This window comes from Bombus terrestris, chromosome 10, assembly GCF_910591885.1.
Source record: "Bombus terrestris chromosome 10, iyBomTerr1.2, whole genome shotgun sequence".
NCBI classification, from domain to species: domain Eukaryota; kingdom Metazoa; phylum Arthropoda; class Insecta; order Hymenoptera; family Apidae; genus Bombus; species Bombus terrestris.
The window spans coordinates 13,886,753-13,910,342 of record NC_063278.1 but is presented as its reverse complement, the minus strand read 5'-3'; the positions used below and the strand labels follow the sequence as shown (position 1 = coordinate 13,910,342).

Genomic DNA, 23,590 nt, shown 5'->3' with positions numbered 1-23,590 from the left:
CGTTACATTATGATATATAAAATAATCAAACAGCGACTTGTAAAGTTCATTTATTTCGCTTTACTTTATTCAAATTTATCACTGTTACAGAGGAGAATTTATTAGCACCGGTAACTTGCAACTTGCAACGTGCAGAATTCCACCGGTAATAGTAGTTTAATTGTGCAAGAGCAGCACGGATATATCTTTGCCAGCGACTACACGCGACCGTAGGTACTGGATTTCGGAACAAGACTCGCTTGAAAGAGCAGCGGGGCGCCCGTACGCGCTGACACTCGATAAAAAATCGCTTCGAGCACGTTCAGCTCGGGTTTCATTTTGCGGAATAGCTAGGTAAATATGCACGCTGGCCTGGCGTGAATCACAAAGTCACAAAGGCATGAAAGTCTCGGTGAGACAATGCGCGGTGACGACCGGCCACTTTTCAGATCGTAAGCAAGGTGAGTTTCACGGAGATAAGTTATAGAGCGACAAAGGGATTTGAAACCGACCGGCGTGGATCGCATTACCGATTCTATTACGCGTCATGTTAAACAGCCGAAGGGAAGAAAGTTCGAGCGTGCCGGCTAATTTTACGCGGTCGATAATATTCGCCGGATGATTTGATGCCGTGGATCGGTAACGGAACCATGCGAGTCTTCGAATGATTCCACGTTTTTCGAATTAATTGAATCGTTAACCAAACACCGAAGATCGTTGGAAGAATAAAAGAAATACAGTGTTTCGGGAAATTATTGGAATATTTGCTATAGAAAATTTGTATAAACGTATCGTGTGCATTATACGAAAGTTCTCGACGTTGCGACATTTTTAGACATCTATAGAAAATTCGAATGTGCAAAAGTACACAGAATGCACATAATACAAAAAGATATGTAAGATGTCCAAAGTATAGCGCTTTTTATAATATTCGATAACAAAAACAATTTTCCACCGAGACTCAACTTTTCCAATTATATTGTCAAAAATATGAATTTGTATTAAAATCGCTAGTAATCAGACACGACTATTATGATTGTAATAGAAAAATTTGAAAGCCATCTGAAAATACGTAAAAGTTACAAAATCATTTATTGCAGATATATTCTTCTAGTTTAGAGAAGAGTTTTAATATGCGCAAATAAACTTAAACATATAATGCTACAGATGGTCTCAATATATATTGTGGCTTATTGTTATAATTAATAATAATAGACTGTTGGAATATTTTGGTGATCTTTGCGAAGCGTATCTACGTTTCCAATAAATATAACTTCTGATAGTCGTGTCTCGTTGCAATACTAATGACATTTTAAAATGATCTATATGACATGTATGTATATACATTAAAAGTTTTCAAGAAGGTTCGAATTGTACTTTCCTGAGCTACTGTACATACACATACAGGCTTTGTAAATTTCACATCCGAAAACTGCAACGAAGTGATAAGTAGATATCGATACGATGAAACTGTGCTGCAAATGAATAATGATTAAGTGAGTCTTAAAAACTTATATAACCGTTGATATTTCTTATCAGTGAACGGTGGTATAATCGTGTAATATAATATGATGCATAATATTATTGTAAACTATAGCTATGATTAGTAAATTGTACGCGTCCTTGTAGCAATATCTTCCCATTTCTGTTGGCATAAATCTGATTGATATACATACATTGGAACATTTCGATTTTCAAGGGTTACTTTAGTCGATTGGCAAAAAAGCGAGGCTCGATGAATTTATAATCAATTAAGAGACAACGTTACTTAATCGTTGTAAAATTTCCTTTTGAAAAATTATGTTATTGAATATAATTGATATTGAATTCTGTTTTTTAGCGCTGCTTATAAAAAGGAATTATAAAAAGAGGTTTCCTTAATACTTTTTCCTCATTTCTATATAAAACCTACAATTTTATGATGTTTGAAAAAATTGAAGTATTCATAGCCTTATAATAAATACTACCAGTTTTTAAATTCATGGAATTTTTTATGACTTTTTAATTTGCGTACTAGACTTCCATAAAGTGTTTATTATCCTATATCATTCTTTTATATCTTGATAAAACAAGATTTGTAATTTTTGTAATTTCGCTTTTATTGATTTCTGAAATTTCTTTGTCCATCTCCCTTGCTAATATTGTTTAATTCTAGTGGCATTATTTCACTGTCTTGCCTTCGGCGAGTGAACGATATTATTCACTCATCAAATCATAATTTATTGTAACACATGGTTATGATAAATTAGGTAATAAAACAAATTATGAGCAAACATATAACTGGTTTACATTATTTTAATTTTTTTCAAACTGACTATGAGCAGAGCACTGAGACAAGCAAATATCGATTTTCATTATTATAATAAGAAACATCCGCCCACGTTATTAATATTCAGGTATTTCGTTTCCCATTCACCTGTATATAGCCTTAGTATATCTCACGTAATTTAAATTTACAATAGTAAGAAATATTACAAAATGAAGGAAGCAACGATATTCTGTCCTTTTCTAATCTAGATAAATTTTTATTTTTAATACACCACACCAAATTTTTAACATTATCTTTGGTGGGCATTTCTACTTTATAATTATTATTAATCGACCTATTATATACTGCTGTGTAATTAAAATGTGTATTTCCAGCCGTTATCGATAAAATTCGGTATACGTATACCGCAAAGTCGAGCTATCAGTGGACATTCCTAATTTTTCCCCCTTAGTTTTCATTTATATTTAAAAGATTGTGAAACACACTGAGATATCCGAAATCTCGTAACAGAAATAGCACATTCCTCGATGTTCGGCTTCTACATTGTCGTCCGAATAATTATGCGAGGAAAATTAATTATCGATTCTATTTGTAGAAGTATACAATGAGTAAAATATGATGAACTATCAAATCATTAAGATAATTGCGACGCTTTTAATTAATCGCGTAGTTTAATTATTTTATGCATTCGTAAAATATTTGATGCTTCAAAAGCTTTCTTATTAGATATAAACAACATATTATATAAAAGTCTCAATGCATTATTTATATAGCGTTTTCTTTACAAAAACAGTAATATCAAAAGTATTCTCTTATTTAAAAATGTTAATTTTTCGCGTTTACCCTATATTTGAGGAAATAACATGTTTTTAGAAACGTTAACCTTAAAGCCATATTATGTAGTTATTTTTATCGGAATATATTCTTTTATGTTTATCTTCATTCTTCTTTACAATTTCCAAAGTAGTGAATAATTCAAAATTATTAGTATAGTATAGTATTGCAGTATCAGTGTAGTAAATAATCAAAAATATAATAAAATAGTTACTAGAATTTATATCGGACAACCTAATCTAAATATGGAAACCTTGTACTTTTTTTTATATGTAACATTGAATTGTTATAAAAATGATTGCACGTGCTATACCGTGAAAACAAATATCTACCATTTCCAACTTAAGTAAAATGATTAAAAGTTGAGGTAAAATAAACCAATGACTTAATTCACGAAAAATGTATACGCTAATATACATTAGTAGCAAGAAATATAAAACTATTCATCTCGCAAAACCCTGTAGCGCATCAGAGTATGTATTTAGAAATTCCAAAGTTAAATATATACATTTAAATTCACAAGAATCTTCATAAAGAACAGAATATTTCAATAATAAATCAGTATTTATCAGCATTAATTGAATTAAAATTGTATTACCGTGTAATATGTGAAATATCTTGTACATCTCAATTTGCGATTCTTCGTCATTCGAAAATATATCAAATATATTAAATAAACAAAATATTGCACCTGTTAAGTATTACACTTTACCTATTTTTTACTATTAAATTATTTTTAAAATTAAAAAAAAATGTTTTGTTGTATGTATTAAAAAATACACCCAATGAATGTAGAATTTGTTTAAATTTTGTTTTGTATGGAATATATACATATTCAAAAATTTTTATATCGATTTAGAAAATAGGAAGAGGAAACGAAATAGGACATAAACATCCTATCCGTACTATGGGACCCATGCACATAGAACATATGCATTTCGACCAAACTAATGCACAAAAGAGTATTGGAATGTTAATCATTAGATCGTTGCACAATATCGATATGTAAAAAAAAGTTGAGTATTCTTTGATCCATTTTTGTCTTGTTCTGTTAAGTACGTATAAATACATCATATACAGTGGCGAGCATATAAATCAATTACATTGTAAATCCAACTACTCATATTATAGAAGGTTTTATTTCTATTTCTTCCTATAATATAGAATTTAAAAATACATGTATTTTGAAGCATTGGAAATAAAGAACAGCCTCAAAATTTTTATGTCGAGTCTCAAATTACAAGCTAATCGTAAGTGAACTGCATTTGATATAAGAACTTTCCCTATTTATATGCTCGCTACTGTATTACAAGTAATGCACATTGAAAAATATGTCTGATACAATACAAACTAATTATAAGTATTGCTCGTACAAGTGGCTCGTGACTTACAAGCGAAGAGCTTGGAATATAGACGATTCAGTAGTAGCTATATTCAACTATGCTCATATCTAATTTAGATAACATTTTACGAATTCCATTTCTTGTTTTCACAAATAGTATAATGATGTGAAGATTCCTGTAAGTGTACTATTTCAGTATGCTCAGATTGCATGGGCATCGAGATAAACAAGAACAATAGAATTATTACTTACGATGCAAATTTCGTATACAGTTTACGAAATAAATTTTCGCATTATATTCAAAAAGCGATGTTTTAACGAATTTTAACTAATATCGTATCACTGTATCAAAAATATTTGTCACGATCTTATATCCAATATTAGTTAAAATTTGTTCGAACATCGTTTGCGGAATATAAAACGAAAAATTGATATCATCGGAGATCTTTTTCGCCGCACTGTATGTAACTTAGAAATAGAAGATAGATTTATAAGATACAAATTACATTACAAGCTACACATTAGATTAAACAAGGTTGAAATTACCATGGAGTGAAAAATCTATACAAGCGCGTAGATGAATAAGATATAGGAGTACACGTAAGATCAGCACGAACCTCTCGATAACTGTACTAATTTTAGAATCGGTTCGCCTTCTGCCTATCGGAAGAATTCGTTTACTGATAGCGGGGATAACTGGCGAAACACCGCATCGAATTAATTTCCATCGTGGTAAAAAAAAAAAAAAAAAAAAAAAGAAAAAAATGTTGCTACTTCCACTTCGTTCCTGCTAATCTGATAATTTCATTAAAGCAGCGCGGCGCAGCGTGCAACGAGAACGTTATAAAAATCATATCCACGATAATTTCTCGTATGGGAAAATCGATTTGCTCAATCGGCAGCCCACAAAGCAGCGATAATAATAAAACAGCTTTTAATATCTTGGCAATTTTCTAAAAACGTTCGCGTCTCTTTACATGCCGCCGAGCTCGAGAAATCTGTGCGTGATCGTAAGCAAGTACGTGTATATACAATGGCAGCAACGTTAAGCAACGCGAGATAACCTAGAGGGCTCGCGACGAAAGTTCGACATCGACAGCGAGCAAGAACTATTTCCCCTGTTTTAATCGGTAACACGTTGACTGCCACGGTCGGTGATCATTGGTCATCGACGTTTTACTAAACTTTTTAAAATGACTAAAATAAATTACATTTCATGAACTAAAAAATTGTCGACAATGTGAGTAATGTAGATAACATTGTCAGAAAAAACTGCGCAGGTACAATACGATATTTTGCAAAAATGAAATGTTACGGTATATTTCAATCTATCGCCACTCCCAAGGCAAAATACATATATGTGACAATCAACGCCTTAACTCGTTAAATAAAGCAAATTCAAAGGAAATAAATTTTGTCACAATTTCGGAAAAGCCGCGTACAATAGTCGACCGGCAGAAAAGCCCCAGAGTATCGTGTAGCGACTATGGTCGAGAGCTGTCAAGCGCACGCCGGCTAGACTGGGTCAACTACACTCGTGCTCTCCGATCGGTGGTCGATCTTGGGCAGGACAGAAACGGCGATCCGGCCGAGAGAACCGCATGACATTTGTCAGAGAAACGGTGAATGAAACGAGGAAACACGGTGAACGCGAACGTATCGATGGTGAAAAGAAAAAGACGGCACACCCGATAATTCGATCGACGGTACGGCAGCCACGGGTCGAAACACGACAGAGAGAACAGACCGGAATGGAACGGAACGGCACTGCACGGCACGGCACGACACGGCACGTCGCGGCGCAGCACGACGCGGCGTAGTTATCGTACAAAAGAGAACGCATCGAATACGGAACGCTAGACGAATTACCGAAATACGCAGGATAAGAACGGTTTACGAGCTACGGTTTACGGTTTACGGTTACCGACCACACGTAAAGACAAAAATGATAGAGATTATGAAGTATCGTAGAGGAAAAATTAAACTCACCCAAAAGTAGCAGCTTAAGTTCCCGCCTGGCATCTCGTTTATCCTTTCGGAGTTGCCGCTCGATCTCCTGATTAATTCGTTTCTGCTCCCTCGCCTCTTCCGACAGGCAGCACGCCATAGCTCAGGACGGCAGGATTCTCGACGGATGGAGGAGGAAGAGAGGAGAAAAATGAGGAGGAAGAGGACGAGGAGGAGGAGGAAAAGGAGGAGGAGGGAGGAGAGGGAGGGAGGAAGGGAGAGAGGGAACGAGCGATTTGCGGTGGTGGCGAGCGATTGCCGAGCGGCGGCGAGGTTCGTCGTAGACAGCAGCGGGCTCGACGGCACGGTATCGTCGTCGGGCCGATATTACCTTGCCACCGCGAACGAGCGACGACGTCTCGTCGCCGTCCTCGTGGTTTCCTTCTCTTCTTCCTTCCCTCTCGTCCTGGCCAAGCCGATCAAACCTTTCCCGATCGTCCGCACCACCACTACTATCGCCACTAGCACGATTCACCACCACTTGTCCACGGCGACGACGACGACGACGACGGCGACGACGTCGGTGACAACGACGACAACGTGCACGGAGATAGGCAGCGACTAGACGTAAACGTAGATCCGACGAACGTGTCTCCGGAATCCCCGTATTCTCAACGACGTCGGCACACGCGGCGACGGAGCACTCCTGCTAGGGCTCGACGACGCCAGCGACACATCAACACATGTACGCACACGCACGAACCTCGGCCGGTAGCTTCTCTCTATCTGCCTCTTTTCCTTTTTTCAACCTTCTCTTCCTCGATTCTCTCTAGAACCGAGACCCATCTACCTCTTCCTATTCTCTTTTCCTTTGCTTGATGTGCCCCTCCTTCTCGGTCTTTTCTCTCCTTATTCTTTGTTCACGCACGCACGTTCTGCTGCGACGAAACGTGAAACGCATTCGCAAGAGACGTCGAGGAAGCGGGGGAGACACACGCGCGCACTTTGCTCGCAGCGCGATTTCGACAATTCTGGTGAGACGAGAGCGAGAGAGGATTTTCGCGAGAGCGAGGTCCGTTGGATCGAGATCTAGAGAGTCCCGACTGTACTCCGTCGAATCTCGACCGTCGGTCCCTGGGTCCCCCGCTGTACCCGCGTACTACTCGCGAGAGAGCTCTCGTACGGCTCGTTCACTCGTTCACTCGGTCCCCGGCGCGGTTGGGTGTGGTAACCCACCGGCGCTCTATCTCCTTCTCACACTCTTTCTCTCTCTCACCCCCTCTCTGTTTCGTTTCGTTCTCCTACCCTATCTCTCTCTCTTTCTTCAATTCACACACTCTCTCACTCCCTCTCTCTCTTTCTTTTTCTTCCTTTCTCTCTCTCACTCTCTCTCTCTTTCTTTCTCTCTCTTTAGGGTACTCTTTCTGTACCGCACACGCGACGAGATAGATTCACACTGAATATGCACCGTGTGCGCGCACACACGCAACCTATACGCGAACGTATGCCAAACGAGCGAACGCGATTACGAGAGGTAACGTAGACGGAAACAACGAACCGAGGACGACAGAATAGAAGACGATGACGAGGTCGTCTGCTGTTATTGCCTGTGCTGCACGAGCGCCCACACCTCGAGCGGAGCAACTCCTCCTGCGATTCGCGCCGCGCCCGCTCGGTACGCAGCCTTTTATCAACCCTCGGTCGCTCGAGAATCCTGTTAGACAAAACCAGATTGGCGAAGCCCCGATACGGTAGGTCGTCGTATAGTGGTCTGTAGGCGCGGGGCGCGCACGTGTTCGCTAACGAGATTAAAATCGACGAGAAGGAGGAGGTGCGGCCGCCATCCGCCAGGGAGGAGGCACGGAGAATGGAACAGCGCCGCGTTCAGGATATAGGTTATACTCGTCTCTGTACAACCGACCGATTCTGACGATTCGCAGCGACACGGCCACCGAGAGATCACGCGCGCACTCCCTCTCTCTATCTTCTTCCCTCTTTATCACGCCGCCTCTTCTCCTTTTCTACTACCGGGTCACCCCCGAATCCTTACTTCTTTCTTCCTCCCGTATATTTCGCCACTGTTCTTGCCCTTTCGTTTTTTCACGCCGGCCCCTCTTGTGTCACCGGTGCGTTCAAAACGAATCTCGCGATTTTCCATTGATTCATCCCCGTCATCAAAAAGTATACGATGTCGCTATATGTACTTACTTTCGTGAAAGAATATCTCGTGTGAATGCACTTTGTACACCAAACAATACGTCTCGATTGTTGACTGAAAACGTACCGCTGAAATTATTGTGCAATCGATCGTGGATTAATCCGATAATCGCGTCGTTTTTATCGAGCATAGTTTCGTTCTCGGAATTTAAAAATTTCTATCGATAATTTTATAATACATATAAGATACGAGCCGAATCTTATAGATATTGACTTTTGTAACGTATATAGTAGTTTCTACGAATCATAAAGTATATACTCCACAAACGTATTTTAAACGTATGAATATTTTATCTGTATTTGACTGTATATATTCGTAATATAACAAATTTTCTAATTATTTTTATTCGCTAAAAAGATACTTAGAGATACTTACAAAATGTCAACAATTATATATATTTATAGCTGTGTTCCTTATTTGTATACAAATGGGATATAAAATAAATGAATTTTTAGTAATATTGTATCAAATGCGATTCTATCTTTCCCATAATTTAGATTTTTATTTAAATAACCTTAAAGTGAAGTCTCTAAAGTTAGATGGCGCGTAAGATACTGTTTCGTTCAAAATACAAATTTAATATATTATTATCATTATCTATAAGCAACAAGCTAACATCTTATAGTCTGTTACATCTTATTTATTTAGTTATTGCATTGTTCTTTCTCAATCTACTCAAAAATTCTTCTTTCTCAAAAATGTTCCTATTTAGAAAAAGCAGTATGTTCCCATGTAAATATTAACAAATGGTACAATTCATCTACGCAGTCTACACTGTACAATTTAGGAATGGTAAGTTTTAAATAATTTAATTTTATTTCTATCTGGAAAATTATGAGTTAAAAATAAACGATTTTCTGTTTAACTAATAATAATTTAAATAAAATAATAATGAATTAGTTAATTATTCTATAAAGTTTTCCTCACTAAATGTGGATAATCTCAAAATTTAAATAAATGAGAGGTACAAAAATAAATGCAAATTATATATAAATGCAATATATGATACAAAAGAATGCAATACTTAAAACAATAAACATTAAAATCCTACAACATAAATTTATAGTTATCAGTTATACATATAATAATAGGATTAGTGTCATAATATAAGGTTTCATGAAATGTACAATTTCCCTATATCATTATATACATATAATGTATACATATATATATTTCTTAGTCAGAGAACCAAAAGCAATAGGAGAATAAGCCATCTATTTTTTTATTTATTTATCATCTACATGGTTTATTTTACATTTTTGGCACAATTTGGGTTTGGATGAATCCTCGACATGGGATATTGCTACTATTAAATATGAAAATAAAATTATGACAAACACAAATACTATATTATGTTCTTATCATATTTCTATTACCTGTATTTGAATCCTTTATATAAAGTTTTTCTCTAATTAATTTAAATAACGCTACAATTTCATTATCACCATCCTTGTTGTCAAAAACTTTCGTAATTTTTTCAAAACCTTCGCAAAGTGCCATCAAATGCCTGCAATATTGTTCACTACTTATGGAATCTTTTTTAAACATTTTTGTAAATAAATTATTTACTTTTGTTTATGCCATACATGTTTATCAGTTTTGGTAATTCCAAGTCTAACATACATCTACTCCGTTGATAATTGCTGAGAATAGTATTGTATTGTTGATGTAGTTTCTCCATTTGTGATATGGATAATATAGAATTACTAAGAAAGTTTTTGAAGTTTTTTGTTGCTTTGTAAAAGTCCTTTTTCCTTATACAGTTATTATTCATCAGATCATTAAAATGCTTTGGAAGTACTATGTGTTTTGAACAATGTTCCATCAAATCTTGCAGGATCATTAATTTATTTTCTTTCTGCACTTGCAACTAGTATGTATCATATATTTATAATTTTTAAAATAATTAAACTATATATATGGAATTATATATGAATGATTAATTAAGAAATACCCAAAGACGTATAGTACTAAGTACATAATATATATACATTATTTTTTGTTAAGACACAGTCAATATTAACTATAAAAAAAATAAAAATTATTCTTCGACTTGTCTGATTTGGATGATCATATACAAATAATATTTACAATGTTTAATCTTCTATTTTGTACATATATAATAATTGAAGTAATCGTTATACCTGGTGGAGATGCATTGTTAAATTTACAGTGCTAGGTTCAGAATTCATAGAGTCAGGTTGAGGAAGTGCAAGTAGATGACTAATCTCGAGCACCCTACATGCAGTTAATTGAGATACTTGCAAAGATTGTCCATACTGAGCAAGAGCTTCAAGAGCAGTAATACTTAAATTTATATGCCGCATTAAAGCTGTTTGTCTATCTTCTGCTAAAGCCTCTTCTATTTGAGTTTCTGCTAAATGTAATTCTAAATTTCCTCGTATTTTTTCAAATTCTTGACATTTCAAACAATTCAATTTCTATAAGTAATATATATCAATATATCATAAGCTTTTTTATCTTGCAAATAAAGATACTAAAATATTGCCTTAAGATTTTGTGATTCGTAAAAACTTAAAGGCTTCGTTCTTCCATTATTCTGCTTATCGCATAAACCATAATGTGATGAAGTTCTTTCGAAAGGTTTACATTGATGTGTTATTGAAAGTAGAGGCGACAACAACTGCGATGCACACAGAGGTACTTCTTCTTCTGATGTTGGTGTGCAGTAGAAACAAGGTTCATGTAAATTAGAATCATTCCATCGTTTATATCTTTGCTCATGAAATTGTGACATCTTTTATCTTCAAATAAATTCCTGTTCTAATTACATTTTTAATTTTAATTTTTGTCATTCAAATCCTATGGTTTACTTACATAATGAAATTATTTATTAAAGAAAAATATAAATTTTTAATATTTCACAGGAGATAATTTTAATAGATTAATATAAGGAAAAGGTATATTTTAAGGTTGAGTATTAAACAGAACACATATTTGAATCATAAACACTTATGTTACAAACCAGTAATCATTTATTATAATCGTCTTCAATTGAAAAGGACAATTAAAGCGATAAATGTATATATATATATTATATATATACATATATATACGCATTATAGTTTATATTAAGGTTATAAAGATATGACTAATTGATTCAGTAAAATAAACAACAAGACATAAAAATGACAAATGATATAACAATTGATTGCTCCACTGCTACACTAAATTTTAAACCTCAATATTATTACTTGGGTGCATTCAAAATTCTAATTAATATTAACAATTGATGCTCCTATGTTACATTAATAAATAAATACAACATAAAGAAGATAAGTAGACATAATTATTACTTTCAAGCACATTTCGTTGTATAATCTATTTTTGAAATTATTCGTAATAATGACCTTATTCTACAGAAGTATATTAAAATGAAATATTAAGTGTAATTATTTTATGACATCACGTTATAATTTATTAATACATCATTTACATTATGTATAATATTGTTGGAAAATTTGTAATGTACATTGTTTTTACCGAAAAATAAAAAAGAACAATATATCACTTATCTTCTTTAAGTTAATTAAATGCATTTGTTTAATTTTCCAATGAAATAAATAATTTATCATATTAGTAATATTAATAGATCTACTGCCGAACAATTAGTATTATTCGTATTATTGCTGAAACGCATATATCTTTCAGTACATTTTATAAATATTCGCGTTTTCAATGTCTGTAACTGTTCTAGGTAATATCAAAACTTGAGTTCAATTTTAATCTAACAGTCGCATATATAACATTTTGGCACGTTCGCAATACATATTATGGATATTTCTTTTTTAATTATTGCAAAGTATACTTAGAAATGAACAAAATAGATTAATTTAAATTTAGAACAAACACTTTTCACACTTCACTTTTAAATCATATATTAAATGTGATATAATATAACAATTTCAATGATAACAGATTATATATTAAAATTTTATATTGCTTTTTTTTGAAAGAAAAATGTTGTTTACTAAATATTTATTTGTATGTAGTTCAATGGAATGTACTTGTGTACTTATTCAAATTATATCATAATTGCAAGAGTAATATTAAAGTGAAGCATGATGTGTCGTATTACAATGTATAGGTATCAATTTTTTTGTATATTAAATTTATTATATTCTTGATATGAGTTGGAAATTCATATGGAATTTCCGTATAAATTACTAGATTCTAGTTATACATACTTAAAAACAGAGTATACTGGTGCTATTGTTTTTGTTATTATTATTATTTAAATATTTTTTTGCTTTTCAATTACTTTTTCTGTTGGTCCTCTTCGTAGAATATAAATATACGTCCGTTCCCTATCATTATGATTATCATAACTATGTAATTGTAACATATGGTCAACATATTTTCTTAATATGCACCTGTAATATATGACGCATTAACATACTCGTCCACAGTTTGAATTTGTACATGGGATTAATAATTAGTGTGACAATGGATCAATCGGTCAACCATAAAACTTTTCATTTATAAACAATCCAACTTTCCTGTGTTCTGTATGTCTCAGATCAATACAGTAAAATAAAAAGACACACAACTTAATGGAAGCTGAAATCAGTAATCTCCTCGCACTACTTCGTAATCATCTATTATTATAACGCTATTTGTTACATAAAGTTTGATGTAAAATTTTCTTAATAAATCTATTTAACGAGTATTAATTAGCACTACAAATTGTTTTCCTTGGACCACTAATTCTATCCTTGCTACAGTGGATGTAAGGGCAGTAATAGTAATTTAATTGATCATCGCCATTCGATGTTCTATGTATGTATACCAGAGAAAGATACTTAGTTATAGAACAAATATATATGATATAATAAAAAATATAAATAAATTTTTAAGAACAAATCTTCAAATATGTGTCATTAGTAGAACTTATAATACTCCTCTCAATAGAATTATGTAGAAAATTTTATTATTCTAATGCTCTCATTGATTTAAATATTATAATATTTTGCTCTTATGTAGCAATGTATTGAAGTAAGGATGTATTAGTTGTATTATTTCGTTATATGCTATTGAATTACGTTGAAAGTTTGGCATGTTATCTATGTTAATACCGTTATCCGGGTGGAGTCCTAATTTTTCATCACAAAGTAAATAAAATCTTAATATAAGAATGCAAACAGATAATTGGATTTTTAAAGTTTGATAACTGGCTGCCAAAAGAGGGCATTATAGAGGTGTCTTAAACATTACAATTAGTTCTTACTGATAATTTCAGTGGCCACATAGTTATTCCATAAAATATTCTTAAAATGTATAATTCTATGTACACTTTCATAAAATAATATTAATTTAATATATAAGTTTTATATTATAGTACTGCGTGATGTATTACAATATATTATTTAATTACTTAAATATTTCATTTGATTATTAATGATGTGTATTCGTACATGGGATATGGGAGAAAAATCCCATATTACAAACAATGAATGTTGGCACAGACAGTGGCTGGGTTAAGGCACTTTGGGGTGCTTAATTTTCCACAGTACCCTCCAGCATAACTATCTCATCACACCCCTTTCCCCTTCCCATTGCCCCTCATTGTGTATTTATTATTTATTTCTTTCATACGTATAATACCTCAGATGACTGTGTGATTCTCACTTTGAATATTGTAACTATTCTTAAAATAGAATACGCCGTTTCAGTGAGCATTGGAGTGTAATAGACGAATTTAGTAAAGCTTTCACAGTGGTTTTGTGAAATTTGCTGGGAACATACCCTTTTCATTAGTATCTTCTTTGATGCCCATTAACCAACCTTGTTCCTAAGGGTAATAAAAAGATTCGTTACACTTTTTATTATTTTCGGTGTTACTATTAGTATTGTTACTATCATTAACATGATAATGAGAATTATGTTGTATCACATTTGTATATATAAAGATATCAAATGAATTACTAAGAGAATACAAACCTGTTCTTCTGGATCATCATACTCTACCACACGAATAATATCACCGACATCAAATGACAATTCATCCACGTCTTCGCGTCTATATTTGTAAGTAGCCTTGACTCTGTACAAAACACCAGGTGGCAAGTTGTCAGTCGTTGCCCCTAGAGAGAAATTGGTACCATTTTCATATTCCACGTCTAAAATAATTGAATCCGCCTCATTAGTCATGGACCTGTGATATAGTTCTATTTAAACTTTAACTTTCATTGATTATGTGCAAAACCAAATTCAATTACTAAAATCTTTCATCGAGAAATTTTGATACATAACAAGGCCAAAATTAATAGATAAATTTTGTTTCATCGTTTCAACAACATCCATGCACAATGGGCAGGCAGCATACTTCTATCGATACAGTAGGACAATCTTGCATGTACATTTGTTACATATTACGTACTTTAACATATAATTTGGAAAATCGTGCTATCTTTGGATTCGAACGAATCTCTACTGTTACTTATAAAGTATATGCATCTTATAAATACGTGCTTGTACAAGTACGTATCGGAAAACTATAAAATGCACGCTAAAGAATATTTATGCATACATTATACAATATATCATTATATTTAGGCAATAATATAGCTTTTAGCCGAATATGTATAAAACATTCTCCAAATTGTACTGCAGACAATGCAGTCTTAGTCAAGATTAGTTTAGTAACATATTCCAAAAATATTCCTTGATTACTCTTATACAGATATTTTTATCTCGCAAACCATTTCGACGAAAAGCCTCAATCATCGGTGTATGAACGTTCATCTTTAGAGACGCGAAGAAGCACGTAACCGATGACATTTACTCCCACGTTACATACTTACCAACTGGAATATCGTATAGCTCTTCTACTCGCTTAGAGGCCACAACTGTGTTTTGCGGAGATGCGTCCTGATTATTGAGAGAATTATCATTGCTGTTAGCATTGCTGTTAGCATTGCTGTTAGCATTGCCATTTAATTGAGTAGTCGGTGATGTGTTTCTTGCTTCTGGAGCAGACTCATCCACGGCTGTAACATGCAACAAAGCTCACTCAAAACTAAACATTGAGCCACATAATTGTGTCTGCGGGAACGTCTTATGTGGCATAACTACGTTACACTCATGCACAAAATATTAGTATACAAACGATTCAAATGCACAAAAGACGCGTGTAGAGATGCCGTATGAGTATTTACCTGGTGAAATGTTGTTCTGAGCTGGTTGTGTATTGATTATTAAACTGAAACAAGTAAAATTTGCTTAATCCATTGCTTATGGTATACGTGGAAATAAACATCTTGCTGTCTTCAATCGTTTACTTACGCAGAATTGGCGTTAGGCGATTTTGGAGATTGTGGTTCTGTACTCTTCTTCAGCGTGTATGATCCTCTCTGGCTTTCGTTGGCTAATTTATCGACGATTGCCTCTAGCTCAGAATACACCTGGGACATAAGTATATGATATATAAATTGTATACTTCATAAAAATATCATATAATTATCAGATATACAAGTATCAAATATTCCAAATTTATATATAATAGATATCGTATATTATATATTATATGTTAAATACTGTATCAGTGGCTTTTCACGTCTATACCTATCGTATAATAAGAAGAATAAATATCGTAAATTTTAACGATCAAGAAGATGTTTACATCACCAGATAAAAGTTATCAATAAAAGAATCTTTCCATTATTTCTATAATTTCAAGAGAATACGTTTTTTAATTAATAAATAGGGATATTTAATCGGCAAACAAAAATGATCTCTTTTCCAACTAAATTAATGTAACAATAAATCGGTGTATGTATATTGCTTGGTCGTAAATTTTCCTCTGTATAGCGTAATAGATATAGAACCATTAATATAACGAAACTGATGAAATTAACGAAAATAAAATACAATTTGTGCATAGAAATATATGCAAAAGAAATGTGGTCGTTAAATATACCTTAGCACTTTCAGTATGGAACACTTGTTCAGCGGCGAAGAGCGTTTGTAAATTAGTAACGAGGAAAAGAACACGCGAATCGTACAAAGCTGGTAGCTCGTCATGAAGTTCGGAATTTAGTTGCTCGTATGTACGCTTAGCCTCCTCCAGTAATTCTTTTCCTCGAGAAACTTTCAGCTCGTCCCGTTTCCTTGGATTACATTGTAGCGATTGGAAATTGTGTCTTTGACTGTCATAATCTACTAGCTTCCGTCCACGTTTGTCAATTTTTTTCTGCAACAAATATATATCACGATAATTCGCATCCTATAATCATATTATTATTTCTCATAGCGCGCAATAGAAACAAAAATTGCGCGCAGACCATTTCACGTCAATTGATATTCCATTTTAAACCATTGATATTCCATTTTAACCTTGTTCTAAGACCGTAATCAGACAAAGTTATATCGATTATATCAATTTAGTTTCGTACGACAATATGTTCATTCGCTGTTACATGAGACATACGTACCCTCATCTCCGGGAATTGGCTCTGATATGTGTTGAGAGGCACGAGAACCTGATCAGCAAGCTTATGGGTGAAGTCCTGCCATAGCATGTCTAAATTTTGAGCCTGCACGTACAAAAGATCATGTCCTGTCCACTGGCTTTCGTAGATCTCGTTTAGGGAATCCATGAGTGTTTTCGACGCTGCTTGAACCGCTGTAAACACACAAACAGAATAGTTTTACGAACACTATTTAAGTAATGATACGTCACGCTTGTAGCGCACAGTGATATTTCTGTGTTTTTTTTATTAGTAAACTAGCACATACTGATCATTCTTGACACATTTTTTTAAATTTTATTTTCGTGATTTACTATTCTGGGAGAAGATTAAGTCTGTATAATTATTATTCGAAATTATGAAATCGTATGAAAATTTATACAAATTTCGTTAGGAAAGATTAAATGGTTTCCAATGTATGCATTACGTCTGGCGTGTGTCTTATCCGAAAGCGGAGGCGTTTAAAAGATTTCAAGGCCGTTTTCATCTTTTTAAACGGAACTATACATTTTTCTATATAACGTTCGATGCATTTTTCACTTCTCTGCAAAAACAGGTACTTGGGTCGGTAAATGATTAGCTCGAAAGATATTTTAATCTCAATTCTGTGAAACTTATCGTGTGAGACATTTGACACAAATTTTAGATATTGCTTTGATACTTGATCCTTAATGTGTTAAAAATATTCCTAAAGTAGCATTATTCTCTATTTGTAAATTTCTCCATTGTAAATGTGTTTCAAATATTAAAATATCAAATATTAACGCTTATTTATTTATTCAATATTATTAATATTATGAAATATGAGAATATCAAAAGAAAATACATAATTTCTCATTTCTTGCAGAATAAGATCCCAGTAAAAATAAGAAGTCTGTCTCCCGAAACAAAATATCATAAGAGAAACCGATGTATCGCGCCTGTAAAATTCAGCAGCATATTTCGACTTTGGAGGGGGAAATCTGTAATCTGAGAAATATCTGGAAACATGAGGACCTCAGACCTCCCTCAGGGTCGCACAACGTTAATTTAGAATTGCTTCCTTTCATCTTCAAACAACTCACATCTATATATAATTATTATATCAAATCAAAAATACTTCTGTCCAACTATGTAATTATTTTTACGAATTTTATAGCGTAGCCTTCGAACCACGTGAAAAAGACGCGCGCAGTTTCATCGTCAAATTGGATTATTCCTTGCGAGATCTTTCGGTTACTCCCGAGGGCAGTGAATGCCGCCAGATTTCACGACGAATGAGCAAATCCGTATCGAACGATTCCTAACAAATACGTAACGTCGGAAACGTGTAATTAAACGCCTAGGCGTGAGTAAGTCGCATACCAAAACACGCGGCCCAAAATTCCTTTATACTAATTTATACGGATTTCTTACTTTCCCAGGAAACAACTTTTTGCTAAGAAATGTGCGATTAGAGGTAATTACTTTATTAACCTACTTCCAGTCTGCAACTTGCGTTCACTCGCTCGCACGACAATCCTACAGCGATGAATTCAAATCTATAAGCAAGCAGGCTTGCCGATATTACAGGTGCTGATATTAGCACTGTCTTATTTTTTGATTTGCTTTGAACATTCACGAGATTTCCATAATGCGTGTATATAATTAGTGATATCAACCGATATAAATCAGAAAGTGGAGAAAAATGATCGTAGTACAAGTATCGCCTCTTTAGAATTTTTCTTAAAACGTTTATTGGATATTCACGGTGTCGCATACCGCGATGGATGGACGAATGTATTTTTACATTCGTGCGTTTAAAAATTAGAAATTTACAATATTTCGTTACGTTACGATGTTACGTTAGGAAAAAAGTTATGCAAGCAGACGGATGAGACGTTGACACTGTGCGAGCTGAAACGGCACAAGGAATCATCCGCTGGCGACCCGACTGACGAAACAACGACGCCTCTATTCAGATACAGTGTCATTATTGGCTAACAATTAGTCGCTGATTCCTCTTTCTTCTGTGTCGTTTCAGTTTGCAGGTAGTGTGCTAACATCTCATCTGTCTATAACACGTAAGTCGTTTACTTTTCTTTCTTTTCTTGAGAAGATTTACTATTTATTTATGACAAAATAAGTAGGACGAATATATATCATTGATATTTATATCGTCAATATTGATTTACATCATTTGTATTATTAATATTGATATTTATTGATATGTCGTCTAGCAAGGAGATGACAAGAACTGCGAAATCTCGAACAAGTTGGCTGTATGTGCGTTGGATGCTCTCGGCCGAAAACATTCAAACATCGAAATAAATAAACCGAAACTTTGGATTTGGCAAACGACAAAAGGATTTGGGCGCACGTCTCCGAGAAATTAATCGAGAAATTACGTTCTTGGTACAGCAACTTCTTGTGTTTTGAAACGCTAAACCTTAGCAGGTCCTATGACCGCTTTCAAAATTGAATTTAAAGTCGTGCATTCGTTGTTATTTCTTTCGTTTCTCTAACTTTCTCTGAATTTTTACATTTATCTGATTAATCATTTTCTCAATTTTTGTTAATACAGTTACAATTTCCATCCGCAAAATCGTACAAACACGCAGTGATAGTATAATAAATAGAAATAAACAAAGACTTACAATATAAAAGATAGATTACAGGAATCTAATATTACAAAAAAATGATATTAATATCAAAAGAATTTATAAAGCGTAAGATATGGTCACTGGCGTTTCCCCGAAATTGCTGAGAAGCTTCTCCCACTCCGAATCTTATCGTTTCAATATTTTCAATAGCTTCGCTCTGCTTACAAAATTCGCTGTATCTCGAACGAAGAAGATAGAGCATATGTTTGTACGAAGTTTCTTCATTGTTTTTAGATGCACAATCAGCTCTGCAAGTGGGGCCCACATGTTACGTCACATCCTGTGTACGCAAAAAGTTTCTGTAAATGGCCAAATATTTTCGCGAGCAACTGTACGTGGACGGGAATTCGCAGACGCGAATTATTCGAATTCAAGTTGCTCAGCTCGCTCGAGTGAAATTGCTGCAAGTAAAATTTAATTGAAGAGGCGCTTAAGAGCATCTTTCACGATGCTGCGTCTCGACAAACAGCAAAAAGAGGAAGGACTCGTGTATCTGCCAATTTGCATACGCATAGCGAGCATAAAATTCCGCCTCGTACGATCTTTCTACGATTCTCTCGAGTCAGTTAGGCGAGTTACGTTAGACTCGCGTAATCCCGTAACGTTTCATACACTGCCGTCCACGAGTCACCGAACACTTGCTCGTTTTGCGCAGGATGATTTTTACAATGTAAATATACGATTTCTCGACCGACTTCGTTGTTTATCTTTAAGCTACTTACAGTCTATTTAAAGCGTGCGCGATTTATTTATCGTGCTATGAAATAATCTGTCGATATCGTGAAGCGAAATTAACGTTTACGTGAAACGTTGAAATTGCATAACGTTAAAGGTATGTACGCCACCGTGTATAAGTGTTATATAAGACATTTGCAAATTATTGCAAATATATGAAATATACATCGATTAAATTCGCTAATTTAATTTTCGCCTGCGATCTTATCTCGAGCAACCGTGTAGAATTGATAAATATTGGTAAAAAGGATAATTGATGTTAATTAGTATAAATAGAAAGTTAATAATCGAAGGTAGATGAAAATTGTTTCTACAAATATCCAAGTTCAACTTTCTAAGTCTGTTCAACGTTTAGATCTTAGAAAACGATTGGAATATGTGTTCCCAATCGCGTTCTAAAAGTTTCTCTAACTTTGACGAAGCGTGATTTATCGGAGGCGAACATGGAACTTGATCGATGCAGTTTCACTTTGAATTTGCTGAAACGTTGAATCCGAGTTGTAGCAAAAAGTGCGGAATTAACAGCAGAGCAACACGGTCTTCTATTACGATGCTGAAAGTATGATAAAAATATCAATGTTCTGACTGGATTGCATCGAGTGTCCAAATATATGGAGCAAGTGCAGCATATTTGGCATATCAGTTTGTTTATGGCGAATAAAAAATGACAACAGAGCATGAGAGCAAATAAAATTGTATGATACCACAGGGAAATTAATGAACTTCTGTACGTCAGACTGTCGGCAATGGCGAAAAGCGAAGAGTATCTGGAACTTTGGCTCGATCGAAGGATGACGCAAAGCAACGATTTTGTTACGGTGCAAGTAATTTGGAATAGCGGTATTCCAATCTACCTTCGCTGTAGAAGCTAAAAAACAAGCGGAGAGTAAAATTATTTTCTCCTACGATCTAATCTCGTACGAAAATTATAGCACAGAAACGATCATCTCGGACAAATTTTGATTCTGTGTCTTAAAATTTACTCGCGTTAGTCACAGGTGTAACATCCGCGAAAATAACCAACACATTCACGATGTACCCACGTTCCACACGTGAGACGCTGCACCCACTCGTCTCCTTTTTTGCCTTCGCCGTAGTTTGCACCGCGGAAGAGGCGCGCAGCATCCAGCTTGGTAGGTTTTGCTTCGGAATTGCGAGTCAGTAACGTGCCATTTAAAAGCAAAAATTCCATGTGGCATTCTGTACTCGCGAAACGTTCGCAAAATCAACTCGAAAGCATAAAATTAATATGCGAACGAGTAGATCAACTATTGCAAATTCACGTTCTTTTACTCTGCGGATCGAGTCGAAATTAGGCTTCGTTCACAAACGTCAGTGGTCGACTGGCGATTCGCCCCTATCGTTTGCGCTGTTGCAGATTAGACAACGTTGTTGTGTAGTTTCTCGGAAATGTCGGTTTTCCGAATTACCGACAGTACTGCAAATACGCCGCTTTTCTTCGACTTGTGCGCATTGTGACACTGTACGTGTCGTAAGAATCGTTTCGTTCGAAGTAAGCGAGCGTTCACTAAGTTGTAGACGACAGTGGGCGGTTCTGTGTACGTGTGATTCGACAATAGAATCCGCGAGAACCGTTATACCGGTGCGCAGTTCCAGGGAAATTCGGGGAAATTCGTCGATACGGGAAGGTTCGTTCACCGGCGAACGCGCGTTCCGCGAAAACCACGCGATTCATCATGAAAGCGGAAAGCTCGTGGACGCGAGTATCTATCGACAGGTTTCACACGGACCGACCACTGGCACAGCGCATGCGGGTATTTATATGCGAATACTGTTACGTGCCGTCTCTCGTCTGATAAAAGGAAAGGTAAAAGCCATCGGCGTAGAAACAGATTTCCGCGAAAAATTGCGAGTGCGGCACGCTTTATCTAGCAACGATAAACCATCGCCGTTTCCTTATTACAGTCTACCAATGTGACAAAACCTCCCATCCCGTGAAGCTTCTTTCTGTTTCACCATGTTTCGAACACGTTGCCCACCGTTTCGTACAATTCGCTTCACAAACATCCATTAAATGAATCGAAGGACAGGCAAGGAATGCTGCGGGACAGCTTCGTGCAGAAACTTTATTTCTGACGCTTCTGGTGCAGCGAAGAGACAAGCTTGCATACATTTAACGGTACCGTTTATGATACGAAGATATCGTACAGTGCTGCGAACAATTAGAGACTCGAATACACTTTCGGTGTTATTTCTGCGAGAAACCACTGATCAATCTTGTGAGAAATATATCAATACGTTTGGAACATATCTTTTTATAATGCAATATTTTTACATTCACAGTGTTGTGAATGCTTGTACACTCAGACACATTTTCTTCTTTATTTGTTCAAACCTTTGTTCCTATTTCCAAGAAACCACTGGTGAAATTGTTTTTGCAAAGCAAATGAAATTGTTTTTGTAAAGTAGATTGATCGCTGTGGGATATCAGGAGATGTCACATGGCGAACTATTGCCTTTCGTAACCGAAATTTTTCTTTTTCTTTTCTTCTTTATTTGTTCAAACCTTTGTTCCTATTTCCAAGAAAACAGTGATAATGTCTGGATATGATAAGTGAAATTGTTTTTGTAAAGGTAGATCGATCGCTGTGGGATATCAGGAGATGTCACATGGCGAGATATTGCCTTTCGTAGCCGAAATAAAAGACAAAAGAGAATTTTTGTTACAGGAAAGTGGTTCCAAAATTTCGCGATAGAATTATCACGATGGCCAGCACTGAGTGCTGACCTGAACTCGATCGAGAACCTGTGGGAAATTCTAGCGACAAAGCTTTACGATCAGGAGAAACCATCTGTAGAAAATACGGTTGAACTTAAAAAAGCAATAAAATCCGCGTGGCTGGACGTTCGAAACGAGAGTTTAAATAAGTTGGTGGATAGTGTACCTAATAATTGGATTAATGAAATAGTCAAAGACATAGAAAACTCCGCTAAATATCGAATGAGAAAGTAACAAAATCAACGTCGTTGAGTTCATATTTTCACAAGCGAAAACACAATTTTAGGAGAAAATTGCTTCAAAAAAGCTTCGAAAGAAGAAAGCTTCGGTTTGTTGTATCTTCAGTTTCGCATTATATTGTAATGTAAAATTACATAAGCGGTTTTGTCAGTTTCTGTTTTAATATTATGACGAAA

At 34.9% G+C, this 23,590-nt stretch overlaps 3 protein-coding genes across 16 annotated transcripts in view; all 3 read right to left on the bottom strand.

Moving 5' to 3' along the window:
• Positions 1-8,223, bottom strand: part of LOC100647165 (guanine nucleotide-binding protein G(q) subunit alpha) — a 60,378-nt gene extending 52,155 nt beyond the window's left edge. For 3 of the 8 annotated variants that reach the window (XM_012318901.3, XM_012318900.3, XM_012318899.3), the window contains exon 1: positions 6,414-8,223. In XM_012318901.3, coding sequence (XP_012174291.1) covers positions 6,414-6,531 — 118 coding nt within the window. In that variant the 5' untranslated portion in view covers positions 6,532-8,223. The remainder of the gene's footprint in view (positions 1-6,413) is intronic. The other 5 variants (XR_007225551.1, XM_003402566.4, XM_048409631.1 and 2 more) reach the window with 4 other exon arrangements.
• On the bottom strand, positions 7,185-11,410 carry LOC110120119. Its single transcript, XM_048409455.1, has 4 exons — positions 10,731-11,410; positions 10,176-10,459; positions 8,965-10,096; positions 7,185-8,643 (listed from the first exon to the last, which is right to left on the bottom strand). The coding sequence occupies exons 1-3, from the start codon at positions 10,914-10,916 to the stop codon at positions 9,940-9,942; spliced, it is 627 nt and encodes a 208-aa protein (XP_048265412.1). The 5' UTR covers positions 10,917-11,410; the 3' UTR covers positions 7,185-8,643; positions 8,965-9,939.
• Positions 11,411-12,867: 1,457 nt separating this feature from the next.
• LOC100645544 (myc box-dependent-interacting protein 1) overlaps positions 12,868-23,590 on the bottom strand; it is a 132,590-nt gene continuing 121,867 nt past the window's right edge. For 4 of the 7 annotated variants that reach the window (XM_012318902.3, XM_048409627.1, XM_048409625.1 and 1 more), the window contains 7 exons: positions 17,043-17,233; positions 16,529-16,801; positions 15,895-16,013; positions 15,768-15,811; positions 15,414-15,599; positions 14,551-14,729; positions 12,868-14,401 (listed from right to left, as the gene is read on the bottom strand). In XM_012318902.3, coding sequence (XP_012174292.2) covers positions 14,321-14,401; positions 14,551-14,729; positions 15,414-15,599; positions 15,768-15,811; positions 15,895-16,013; positions 16,529-16,801; positions 17,043-17,233 — 1,073 coding nt within the window. In that variant the 3' untranslated portion in view covers positions 12,868-14,320. The remainder of the gene's footprint in view (positions 14,402-14,550; positions 14,730-15,413; positions 15,600-15,767; positions 15,812-15,894; positions 16,014-16,528; positions 16,802-17,042; positions 17,234-23,590) is intronic. The other 3 variants (XM_048409626.1, XM_048409629.1, XM_048409630.1) reach the window with 3 other exon arrangements.

Coding starts and splice junctions, on each gene's coding strand:
- LOC110120119 (XM_048409455.1), bottom strand. CDS start 10,916: ATGCGGCATATAAATTTAAGTATTACTGCTCTTGAAGCTCTTGCTCAG. Junction 10,460..10,730: donor CAATGCATCTCCACCAGGTA/TAACGATTACTT, acceptor GATACATACTAG/TTGCAAGTGCAGAAAGAAAA. Junction 10,097..10,175: donor TTACCAAAACTGATAAACAT/GTATGGCATAAA, acceptor ACAATATTGCAG/GCATTTGATGGCACTTTGCG.